General features: G+C 27.9%; 1 protein-coding gene across 1 annotated transcript; it reads right to left on the bottom strand.

Annotated features, from left to right (window-relative positions):
• Positions 1-4,818: 4,818 nt before the first annotated feature.
• LOC127255208 (probable carboxylesterase 12) lies at positions 4,819-6,151 on the bottom strand. The gene has a single exon (XM_051280644.1). The coding sequence runs from the start codon at positions 6,135-6,137 to the stop codon at positions 5,115-5,117; it is 1,023 nt and encodes a 340-aa protein (XP_051136601.1). The 5' UTR covers positions 6,138-6,151; the 3' UTR covers positions 4,819-5,114.
• Between the last annotated feature and the right edge of the window lie 7,820 nt (positions 6,152-13,971).

Raw genomic sequence — 13,971 nt, 5'->3', positions numbered from 1 at the left:
GACAAAGAATGCGGCGAAAGTCTCGAAGCGTTAGAATGAACCTTAGAGGCTTTTTTTCCTTAGCTTTGACGGATTATTTAATGCAATTGAGAGCTTTGATTTTTTCTCCGGCTTGGACATACGACGAAGAACGTTAACTTCATTCGGCGTCTCAAATGAATTGGCCAAGACTCATCTTGAGGAGTGGTCTCGGCTTCCTTTTCCGATGATGCCGCGCGGAACGTTCCAATTGGCCGATAGAGAGATTTGTAATTTTTCCTATTTCATCGGATGTCGTTTTCTATATTTTAAGAATTTGATTGCCGTCTTCCTTTTTTATTAAAATTTTTATATCATTTCCTTTCTCAAAAGATATTAACTATAATACTTTTTTTGTTGATTTTGTTTACCTAATTTAATGACAAATATTATATGCATAAAATTTGTAAAATATATTTCATTTCTAGCAAATTTCACATTAATAGTTGATATTTATTTTACAAAAATCAACGTATATACATAATTGAACACCTTATATTTATTTTATAAGAATTTTATTTTTTTAATTGAATTTAGACATTTATTTTTGAATGTCTACAATTACTATTAAGCATAAAACACAAACAAAAATGCAAATGCAAACCAAACGTACCGTTCTTTTTGTAAATAAATATGTTTTTAATTGATCAAGTTTTTACTATTTTTATTTTTACTATCCAAGTTATATAATTGGACATTCAAATTGAAAATATTTATACACATTTTTATTTAAAATATGTTATTTTTAAACCTATACAATATATTGTACAACCCACACAACCCTCGGGAATGAACAGGAGCACGGGCTGGTCGCCGATGTTCTAGCATCAGGTAACCTACCAATGGGAATAACTTAGATAACAACAATTTCTTTCTTAATGATCTGTGGAAGGAAGTGATTCGGGGTCTGCAGCTGGGAAAGAAACCAAGAATCCTCTTAGGATATTCAGTCTCGAAGCTTTAGACAAATTAAAGGCTTTATTTATATGATTTGAGGTCCATATCCAGACTCCGATCTGCTTTATATGGTTCCGGATCCAACAATTCTAGTTTCAATCCAGAATCAACTGTCATGGACCGAATTGATCAATGATACAAGATTTAGAATAAACTACTAACCGGAACTAACAAAGGAAGAAGAAAGACTAAACGGAACTAATTAAACAAGAAAAAGAAACGGATTAACTAAACGGAACGAATAAAGCAGAAAAAATGTTAATCGAAAGAAAATCAAACCTACGTAAATACTGTTGTAAACACGACCTGATACCATTCTAGCACCAAACATTCCTCTACGAAGGCACCGCCCCAGTTGACACTTTGAAAAGCTCTTTTACATTTCCCAAATGCTATGAACTTAAGACTTTATATTCAAACCCGAATTTTGAAACTAAACCCCATGAAACATGCAACGAAATTGTATTCCATGAAATATTCGACTAAAAAAAAAGTATTGCTATCAAGCATAACTTCTATAAAAAAAAATGATCATAAATGATCAAACATTCATAAAATTATATTTTTTCTTGGTGTGTCTTACAAAGCACCCAAAGACATATTTATAGGAGTTTGGGAAAAGAAAAGTTGATATATTTTCCTATGTGAGATGGATTATATGAACAACCCCCCAATAGGAGACAACTAGTCTAATGGTCCTCTTATATATATATATATATATATATATAAGTGATCCCCCACTAATGCATGTATAATCTTAAGTTTATGTAATTACATATTAAACCCTCTATTTTAGCATACTTCTAGGTTTACATAACTTTTTCGTTAGTTGTCCGATTGAAATGTTTCAAGCCCTAATGTAACCTTCACCCCCACGACCTTCCCCCACATCAACAAGTTCCCGCATGTTGTGACATTGTTCATGGGTGGATTCCAATTCTCTAATTTTTTTTATTAAACGTTACAATTTGCCGATCCATGCTTTCTCTTGAGTTCTCGAAACTGGTCCGACAAGAAGCTTTGAGATATTGTATGATTTGAGGTCCATATCCAGAATCGGATCCATTTTATATGGTTTTGGATTAACATTTTTAGTTTCGATCCGTAACCAACCGATATGTTGATGTTTATATGGAGTATATAATATTATTGATTAATTATATAATTATATTTTCTATATATAATATAAGATGGTTTTGTATATTTTTTTTATATTACTTCCTCCGCCCCATTTCAAAATATTATTTTTATCATTTTCGTTTGTCTCATATCAAAGCATCAATTTCCTATTTTAAAAAAATAATCATATACTAATAGTAAAATACCTTTAATTTTTACTTAAATTACAAACATACCGTTACATATACAATTACTTTATATATAAAGTGAAATTACAAAAATATCAAAACTTCTTATAATCTTCCAATAACCAATAAAATACTATTATTTCTTAATCTACTACAAAATTCCAAAGGGAATGACTACAGTGCTAATTTGAAAATATCCTTATATTTAAATAATTTACTCAACAAATCTCATTCTATTTGTATTATAAAAGACTAATAAAAATATTTTTATATTTTCCTATTGATTAGTACTAGATATTAATATAATAATTAATATTCAAAATAACCTATAAAAAATCAATGACAACATTCTTACATGAGGGTATTTGAAATTTCAAAATCGTGTACAATAACTCATCTAATAGATACTAATATATATATATATATATATATATTCTCTATACGCCCTTTAAGTATGGACATTACAAAGACCTTTAAATAATTGTTTATATCAATATTATTATATTAATATATAAATAAAAGACAAAATAATCTACATATACAGAAAGTACCACCAATTATTGTTAAAATACATTATTTATAACATTTTGTGCAAGAAATTGAATGAATACTTTCAAAGGTACGAAGGTAATACTTAGATACAAACACAAACGAAGGTAACACTAAAAAATATATATATATATATTTGTAACAGAATTTCACTAAAGATCACGTCGCTAACGTAATTTCATCATTAATTCTGTCTCTAATATCATTAGTAACGGAAAAAGTGAATTTAATGACGAAAAAATCTCGTTACAAAAATGATATTTTCTTATAGTGTATAAGAGTTAGATACAAAAATTTATGACGGATATAATTAATACATAATTAAAAATATATTTATAAAAATAATTATAATATAATATAATATAAATAATTATAAATTAATATTAAGATAATTAATTAATTTATATTTGATTAAAAATTATAGATTATAAAATTTAAAATATAAATAAAATATGTAATTATTTAAAAAAAAGTGATATTGTTAGTATTTTTAACATATAAATTAATATATATAATTAAAAAATTAAAAAATTAAGTGTTTAAATTCTTTGAATACTATATCTCAATAATATATATAGAGTGTTCCATAGTTTATGATTGACATAAATTAATTTTATAAAAAAATTAAAAATTTTAAATATAAATAATAATATTTATTTATTAAATAAAGAAATAAAAAAAATTGAGTGAGTCCTACATGTTAAAAACTATAAATTTAATCAAAAAATTAATGGGCAAATTATATAAACCCCCTTGTGTTTTAGTAAAATGCACAAAACACCTGTGTTTTATTTATTGCGTAAAACTCCCTTGTATTAATGTAAAGTTTGCATTAAACACTCTCTTTGTCCAAAATTGATGTTCTGTTATAGATAAGGATCTAAATTACGCAAATTTTATATAAATAAAAAATATAAAATATGTTAAATAATTTTTTGAATAAAATAAATAAATAAATAATTAATTAATTCTTCATTTTATACTTTTTGAGGACAAATTATTATCTGATTTTTATAAAAATTGTAAAAATAAATTATTGATCAATTATTTATTTATTTATTTTATTTAAAAAAATTATTTAAAATATTTTACATTTTTTATTTTTATAAAATTTGTATAATTTAGATCTTTATTTAGAACTGAACATCAATTTTGAACAATTGAAGTGTTTCATACAAATTTTACATGAAGTGTTATATAATTTACCCAAAATTAATTTATATTTATCAAATATATTTAAAATTAATAAATTTATATATATATATATATATATATATATATAAACGAAGTGCCCCGTTCTTAAAATACTTTTGGACATACGGCAAATAGCAAATGCTACGGTTCCAAAGGTGTGTCCGAAAAGCATGTCCAAAGGGAGACTACTCTTTTTAAAACTACAAAACAAAGTTAAATCAGTTGACACTAGGCGACGGCTACAGCATTGAATTTAAAATTCAACAGTGTGCGAAATAGCATATTGTGTCCTACCGAATAACACATGGTGTTACCATGAACAACATACCGTATACGTTAATAGAATATAGATACAACACATCATATAGTCTCACACAATATATGTTATACTTGATTCTAGCACAAAATATACTCTCATATGACACACGATGTAATTATGAACAAACAACACATGTCTTTATTACATACAATATGTGTTATTTGTAATAAAAACATTTGCTATTTTTGTACTTTATGTGTGCTAATTAGCACCGTAACCTTCCCCGCACACTAGCTACCAAGCCATTTTCTTTGCTTGTGACATTATTCGAACTAATTATAAATTTTCTTGTCTACATAAGTTTAATTTTCTTGTCTACATAAGTTTTCTTCACTAGTTTTGGTCTTCTCTTAAAATAATAATTTAATCTTTTATTTGTTCATATGACCTTTCATAGTATTCATTATATTTTTCTCTTAAAACAATATACAACATTAAATAGGTATATTTTATTCAAATTTTTATTATTTCCATTACAATCAAAAGGACATGAATCAACTTCTGATCCCATCAAGTCAAGTCAGCACGTTGCTGATTTGACCGGATCAGCATATGTTATAAGATTCACGAGCATATATAACATATTTCAACATATTTATAATATAATATATATTATATTATAAGTCACCATATATTATCCTATAGCGCAACATATGTAGAGATATGTATAAATATATGTTGGCCACTCATATGATATATGCTGATCCAGTAAAATCAGCACCATAGTGACCCAATAAAAATATCAAAATAGCGCACATTTATCAGGGCGCTTATAGCGCGTGGCCACCGTTAAAAAACGACGCCACGTCATCCATCATCGCCTTCGCCTTGGTCGTGTTCGGAGCCAATAAATTGAACACGTGCCCTTCCCCTTTCACGTCGACAACTCTCGCGTCCCCTTTCCACCCGCTCGCTCTCAATTTTTTCACATAATACAATCCTCGAGCCCTTAGAACATCTTTTTCCGCAACATATACCAACACTCTCTTGCAACCGAGCTTTGAAAGATTCGGATCCAAGCCCGGGTTCGAATCCGGGTTGTCGAACCCGTTTGGCGAATTCGGGTACGCAACTAACCATATTTTCTTCATTAATTCAACCCTAAACTCATCTCCTCTCTCCCCAATTGGCTTATTCCCCCAAAAATGGGGGCAGTTCAAGAACATCCCTGCTATGGAAACCCGGCCCGTTTTATCCAGCCCGGCCCGAATAGCCATGTTGTGTGCAATATTGCCGCCCGCGCTATCCCCGCCAATGTAAACTTTATTAAAATCCACATGATCTCGCAGCCACGGCTCGGCCCGGCCCCCTTTGCCGAAGGCCCATTCGAGGGCCCGCCACGAATCGTCATACCCGATCGGGAGCGGATTCTCGGGGGCTAATCGGTAATTTACCGAGACAACGACAATATTGGCTTCGCGGGCGACGGAGCTGAGGTAGTTGTGGTACGTCGGGGAAAATGCGGACTCAGTGACAAATGCGCCGCCGTGGAAGTAGACTAGAAGGGGCAGCTTCTTGCCGCCTGCCGCGGCGGTTTCCGGCAGGAACAGCCTGGCGGCGATGTTGCGGCGCGGATCGATACGAATGTCCTTCGATCGGACTCCGGCAGCAGCCGCCGGATTGGGCGACGGCGGGACGACGGCGGTGCCGAGTAATCTGCTAACTGTACCGTTTTTGTAGACGATTATGAAGGGAGAAACATCGTACAATATGTCCGAGAAGTTGATTTGAGCGGCTGAGATTACAGAAATGAGGTGAAGAAAAGCAAATTGAAGAAATTTGTGACGAAGCATTTTGGTTAATTTGTTTGAAGGTTTTTTTTTTTTATTTAGTAAAATGTCACAAAACATGATGTGTATGTGTATCTATATGTATATATATATATATATTGAATAATAGTCTATTATTATCTAGTGACCTATTCATATATTTTTGGGATTATGATGTGGATTATAAAGTATATTGTCTATATTATTAATATACTTTCCATGTTATTAATATACTTTCCATACAATAATGTATTTTTTGGATTTTGGAAGAAATTAAGAGATTGTATTTTAATGTGCTTTGATTACTATGCTCGTTTGATTCAAATAATACTTATTTATACAACGGGGATATAAAAAAATAATATATTTGTAACGAAAATTTTGTGTAAAGTTCACGTAGCTAACGTAGTTCATTTCTAATTATGTCTCCAAGGTTATTAGAAACAAAAAAAGTGAACTTAGCGTGAAAATAATTTGTTATAAAATAGTTATTTTCTTGTAGTGAAATATAATATATTATTATTTCAGCGCAATAAGTAAATTATACGGTACAGTATAATTATATAATTCACTTTCTTGTGGTGAAATATAAATTGTTTCAAGTTAGTGTGGTAACTTATCAACTCAGCACCCTAACAGGCGTTGTTTTATTGGTCGTTGGAAATATGTAAGATTATTTTTATTATATAGGAATGAGATACGAAAATAGTAAAATTAATATTTTTGGTTGGGCGGAGAAAATATATATAGCACAGTGAGTTCCTCCCAGTATCTATAATTTTTTTTTTTGTCAATTTTACTAATTTTTAGATAAAATAATTATATTAATTAATTAATATAATAATAATAATAATTATTATTATTATTATTATATAGCACATGATTGTGGTTTTGCCATATATATATTTTCTTGTTTTTTTAAAAAAAAATTTTAGTCAATATAATTAATTATGTTACATACTCATTCAAATTGAATTTTCAATTAATATAACATTAATCATCATAATTAATAATTGGTTATATTATTATTGTTACTATTATTATCAATAAAATTATATTGACAAGAATAGAAATATATATATATAGCACATCAATGTGGGTCCGTCGTGTATATATATATATATATATATTTTCTAAAGTTTTCTATTTTTTAGTCAATTACTCAAAGTGAATTACAATGAACCTTCCAATTAATATAATCCTAATTATTATAATGAATAATTGTATTATTATTATTATTATTATTATATAAAACAAATTGATATGGTTCCTACATCTAATATTTTTATCATTTTTTTAATTTTATATATAATTAAATTATTTCATATTAATTACATATTTGTAATAAAGTTATAGTTAACACAATATAAGAATATTTCAATATATTTTACTTTTTTTTTTTTTTTTTTTTTCAGGTTTATAGTTTTAGATTGTAAGAATTGGTGATGGTATTATAAAGAATGAATGTTTAATTTGTGTTTGTTGTATTTTGTTTATTTTCATTGTTATGAATATATGGTGTATATTATATATTATATTTATAGATAATATTTCTAAAAACATCATATTTTTAATAAACACTTACAAATATTTTTTTCAATTTCAAAATATATATTTTCAATGTCGCATATGGGTGTGTTTGGTGGCAATTTCAAACTAAAATAAATATTATTCATGCTATGCAATTTTTACTAAAAATTCATTATTTTATCTTATAAAATATTAAATTAAAATATTATTTAAATAAAAATTTAAATTTAACATCTGATTTCCAATTAATTTCAAACTACAATATGAATTATTTATTATTTATTTTTCACGTAAAAGTATTTATATGAAAACAAAAATTATTACAAGTTATGATTAGGAAGAACTATCAACAATAATATGTTTATTTGAATCATATAAATATAAAATTTCAAAAATGAAAATTTTATATACACATAACTATAATATACTACTTCCTCCTTCAAAAAATGAGGTCAAACTTTTAGCCATTGATTTTAATATAAGTTTATATTTTTGAATATTTTTTACTTTTTATAATAACAAGAATATAAATAAATAGTATGATTTTTTATTAAATAAAAAAATAAGAATATTTTTAAGAAACTGAACACATTTAAGAGACGTGAGAGTTTTAAAATTTATAATAGTACTTCATATAGTCTCAGCCTTTAGATCATGTCCAACCCACTGCATAAAGGGGAGGGCTTCAACCCACCCCCAAATTCCCCCCTCCTCTCATTTTTTTTTTTTTTTTGCAGAAATCCACAGTGTTGGTATTTTTCGGTGTATTGTGTAATTTTTATTTTTTAGTAGATGATATATAATTTTATATTTTAAAAAGTTATATGTAATTTTATTTTTTTTAAAAAATAATGTATTATTTTATTTTTTAAAAGTGATATAATTTTAGTTTTTGAAAAGTAATATATAATTTTATTTTTTAAATTGATGTATAATTTTACTGTTTGAAAAGTGATATAATTTTTATTTTTTAAAAAGTGATATGTAATTTTATTTTTTAAATTAATTTTTAATTTTACTTTGTAAAAAGTTATGTTTAATTTTTATTTGTAATAGTTATTAATTATAAATGTTAATTTTTATATATGTAATTTTTAAATAATTTATAAATTATATGTGTATGGATCTAATGTAAAAATAAGTTAAAGTTATGGTGTAATTTGTAAATATAAAAAGTTATATAAAATAATATAAAAGAGGAATATATAGGGAATATACTTTTTAGAGTAAAAATTAAAGTTTACGGTTGAAGTAAAATTACTGTAGATCAATTGCATTTTTACCGTAGCAACTGGGGTGGAGTATTAAAATATATCAACTCGTAATATATTATCTAATATTGTGCTACGTGTCATCATATATATGCAAATAATTAAGCAATGTACCAAATGCAATTATATATATATATATATGCTCGTATGCAAGTTGACATAATTAATTAAATGTAATTAATTAAAGAATTGTTTATATGTATAAACGTGCACACATGTACCACTACAATAAAATATCATTTTTGTAACGAAATTTTTTTCTTCCTAAATCCATTTTTTCCGTTACTAATAAAATTAGAGACGGAATTAAGGATAGAATTACGTTAGCTACGTGAATTTTAGCGATAGAATTCCGTTACAAATATACTATTTTTTTAGTAGTGTACACGTATTTAAAAAACTTCGACCATGATCCAGATCCATTTGCACGATGAGGGACAATATTGTTTAGTTGACTTTTATGATTGCTTAGTTTATTGTGGCTGTTACGTTAATCAAGAAAATTTAACATTCCAAAAAATAAAAAATCGGGAGGCTCGAATTTGATAATAGAATTTTCTAAACAAGTAAAACAAAAAATAAAATGACGAATAAATAAAAGAGAATCCAAGACATATTTTAAATTTTGTTTGATATAATCTATTGAAGATGCCTTAAATTGTGGTATCAGAACTTCAAAAAACTTGTTTTTTTGCAAGTTTGATTACTTAGAATCTTGTTTGTTTTTTTCGGAAAAAAATGTGTTCTTATTTTGTAGAAACGTTTCGGTTTTAGTGTAAATAAGCTATTGTTGTTATAAATCGAGTGAATCAGGCTCTGTTTAGGTTAAAGTTATGCGGATCGTAGAAAAAACCTTAAGTTTTGTGATTTTCTCTCTTAGATCTATTTGGTTCATTATTTTTCTTCCCTTACACACGCTTTTAATTCCGAAAATGCAAGGTTTGTCCATACACTTTCTCGAGTGAGCCGTAGCATTCACAATGGCGACTTTCGAACTAGCGAAAATCCAATTAGTTGTCCGAAATGGATTTTTCAAAGGACAACAAATTGTATGTCCAAACATTTGGACATATGTTTTAATGAGATAGCATAATAATTGGTAATATTTGTATTTTTAATTAAAAAAAAAAATAGAAAAAGTAATTTATTTTTGTTGCAAAAAAAAATAACAATAATTTTTTTATAACAATCAACAAAATTAGCAAGTAGGTCAGGCCCTAAGGTTGGACTAGAGGAGCGTTCGCCCAAGGTCTATTGTAAATAAGTTTCATATTAATATATATATATATATATATGACTAAATTGCACAAAATCCACCCATGGTTTCATGAAATTGCACCAAATCCCCCATATTTCTAAAACTGCATCAAAATCTCTCGTGGTTTCGTAAACTTTATGTCTAACCCCCTCAATGGTCCTTATTTAACGGTATTTGACCTAATTGCGCTCAAACTGCGAATAAATTTTAGAATCTCAATTTATAAACCCCTAAAATTACAAATATATTTATTTTTTTATATTTACCCTAAAAAAAAATAGTAAATATACTAAAAAATAGTTATTTTTCTTTTTAAAAGTTTATTTTTACTATTTTTTTAGGCTAAATATATAAAAAAATAAATATATTTGTAATTTAGGGGTTTAAAAATTGAGATTCTAAAATTTATTCGTAGTTTGAGCGCATTTAGGTCAAATACCGTTAAATAATGACTGCTGAGGGGATTAGACGCAAAGTTTATAAAACCACGAGGGAATTTGATGCAGAAGTACGGGGGATTTGGTGCAATTTCTAGGTGGATTTTGTGCAATTTAGCCTATATATATTAATATAAAATTTTTATAAATAAGATCCATTTTAAATTTTATAGAAGAAGTCAATATAATAACTTATGAAACACAATTTTCATTATTAACAATTAAAACTATAAAATTCCAACACTAATTATGATCAAGGAAGAGTAAAGAATAGAACACTTCTCTTTTTAATTTGTAATTTAATTTTTTACACTATTTTAAAAAGAAATCAATTTACTTTTTCTCTCGAATTCATTTTCGAATTTAATATTCTAATTTTGTCCCAATATTTATGGAATATGAATTGTATATATGAAAATAAGGGTGTCATATGATTACATCATACATAATTAATGCATCAAGATTTGTTACCTAAAGTCGGGTCCAATGAAGGGTTGACAGATAAAATACGAGTGAGAATATGATGAATGTCCTTGATAGTGAGAGTAACTGAGGCAATTGGTGCACGCTAGTAGCGGCACTTGTGGTAGTGAAGGAGCTGGATTTAGAAGACTTATTATTCCGCTTAGGACAGTTCTGAATCATGTGACCCCTATGAGGACAATAACGACACTCAATCATAGGACAATGAGTATAAAGATGATCGCCATCCGAGCAACGGCAACACTTGTCAAACTGAGGTAGCCGAGCATCCGTGCGAATATCTCTGTGAAGGTAGTTCTGTGAAAGAACAATTAGAGGCAAGGGCATCCTTGTGAGCATAAGTGGATGAGCAAATAACTAGAGCCAAATAAAAAGTAGGAGCCTTAAGCATCTTAAAACGAGTGTCTTCAATAGAATATCCTTCATGGCTGTCTCCAATGATGATAATGATGATAACCGGATAGACTCATATTCTGGACTAAGTTTTATTAACAGTACTTCCAATAATCCCAGGCTTTCATTGCAGTGTCCATGCAACGGAGTTGAATCTAAATAGATTTGGAGAAGGTATTTTGAATCCAATTTAAAATAACGTGTCTTTTTGTTGAATATTATCCCACATTGCTAAATGTGTGGGATCTCCTCTAGTATATAACGGTGAAGGGCCATTCCACCTATCACCAATTGGTTTTAGATTGGATGTCCGGATCCCTTCTTAACATGGTATCAGAGCCATGGTGCCCGTATTGGGTTTGGATCCTGTATGGATTTTCGAGATTATCATCTCGAGGGGGGAGTGTTGAATATTATCCCACATTGCTAAATGCGTGGGATCTCCTCTAGTATATAAGGGTGAAGGGCACTCCATCTATCACTGATATAATATTTTCAATATAAATTTGATTTTTATAATAATATATAAAAATTAAATTTTGAGGAATGGTAAATTTTTGTAAAGTTTATCAAAAGAACACACCTTAATTGTAATTCAATGCCGTTAGATACATACAAACTAACTTTTTGTTTTCATTCTTTATTTTATCTTTCCTTTCAAGTCTATTGCTGAATTTTTATTTGTATTATTATATGCAAGCAGAACGAAATGTCTAAACGCTAATATACACAGCTTATCATTATGTTTACCTACGGAAATTACTCTTATCCATTTTTACACACATTGTGTTTTGTTTTTGCTGTTGTCCAAAGCATACAACTGTCCTAACTATGGATGGCATCATTTGCTTATGCATTTCTATATATGATGTTGTATTTAATTTGAGTAAGATATATTAATAAGTATCATTTAATTGGTCTCACTTTATTGATTTTTATATAAATTTAATTTTAAAATAAGATAATAAAAAATTTGAGTAATAAATAAATTTGAATTTACATTACAAAAAAAATAATAATATATTTGTAACAGAATTCCGTCCCTAATGTTCACGTAGCTAACGTAATTTTATTCTTAATTCCATCTCTAATGTCATTAGTAACGGAAAAAGTAAATTTATAGACAAAAAAAAATTTGTTACAAAAATTATTTTTTCTTGTAGTGTTATAATTATTCAATTTAAGTACATATTAAAATTGGTTATAATTTTCTGACATTCAACAAAATCTACAAATTTCAAAATAAATATTAAGCAATAATAAATTGATCATAGCTTTCCACAACAAATATTCAAAATAATGTCTAATTATATATATTTCTTATTTTGTAAAAAATCATCCACCCATGCACACACACGAAAAACCAGTTATTATTTAACTGTAAAATTCATGGGCTTTAAAAAAATAATAAAATTTGAAATAAATCCAAAAACAAAAAAACACCTGGAGAACATTAGGTGTTAATACTACCCAATTTCATTTTTTGTTCAAGTTTTGGACAGAAATGGAAAAAAAGGTTGTTCTAGAGTGTCCTAGACCTTCTCCCTCCCGCTCTCTCCTCACACAAAAAAGCCTTTGAAGAATGGTAGTTCAAATCAACATTTTGTCAAAGGAAGATATGCTGCAAGTGTAGCAAGTGTAGAGAGGTATATGTATGCATATATATATATATATGTTTATGTGTATCTATCTAACTTTCAATGTGTCATGGATGAACTTTTTCGAGCTTCGTCACTTTTTTTTTTTTTTTTCCGAATCTGAATGATTCATCTTTGTTGTGTAGCTTAATATCTTGCCGTTATTTGGTAGCTTGTGTTCTTCATATTTGACCAATCTAAACAGGTACACAGATCTGTTCTTTTTTATTTTGTCTCTAGATTTCCACAAATTAAAACTAGCGTTTAAAAAGATGTAATCCTTATTTATTTGCTTATATATATATATATATATATGAAAAAAAACTTATTTTCCTTTACTTGATATTATTTTCTTTTTTTTTCCTAAGTTTTTCTTTTTTGTTTTTGTTTTTTCACTATGTGATATTTTGGCAAATTAGTTTTTACACTTCTTCCAACATAACTGAATTTACTTCTAAAACAATCATCAAACTCTTGGTCGCACTTGGTCAATTATTGTGAATTATTTAAATGCACGCTTTTAATTTTATTAAAGTTCCCATTGAATAGAATCTTTTATATTATATGCTACATACGATATCTTTGTCTACCAACGGGTAATCAAGTTTATTAGAGACTGGAGATTGAGGACATGATTCTCGGAGAGATGGTCTAGCATGCAAAGACAAAAGGTATATTTTAAAAGATCATCCACCAGCCGAAGAAAGCCGACTTGATCAAGTCCTTGGGCATCAAAGGTTGAGGATATTCCCGAAAGTATTAAGGTACGTCTTGAATGAATTGGAAATAACACATTGAATTGATTGATTCATTTTTGTTTGTGAGTTGTTTGGTTGATTTGCGAAAAGA

Source organism: Andrographis paniculata, unplaced genomic scaffold, assembly GCF_009805555.1.
Source record: "Andrographis paniculata isolate CXL003 unplaced genomic scaffold, ASM980555v1 Contig12END, whole genome shotgun sequence".
Lineage (NCBI taxonomy): Eukaryota > Viridiplantae > Streptophyta > Magnoliopsida > Lamiales > Acanthaceae > Andrographis > Andrographis paniculata.
Note: the sequence above shows the minus strand (reverse complement) of the source record. Positions and strands in the feature narration are given on the sequence as shown.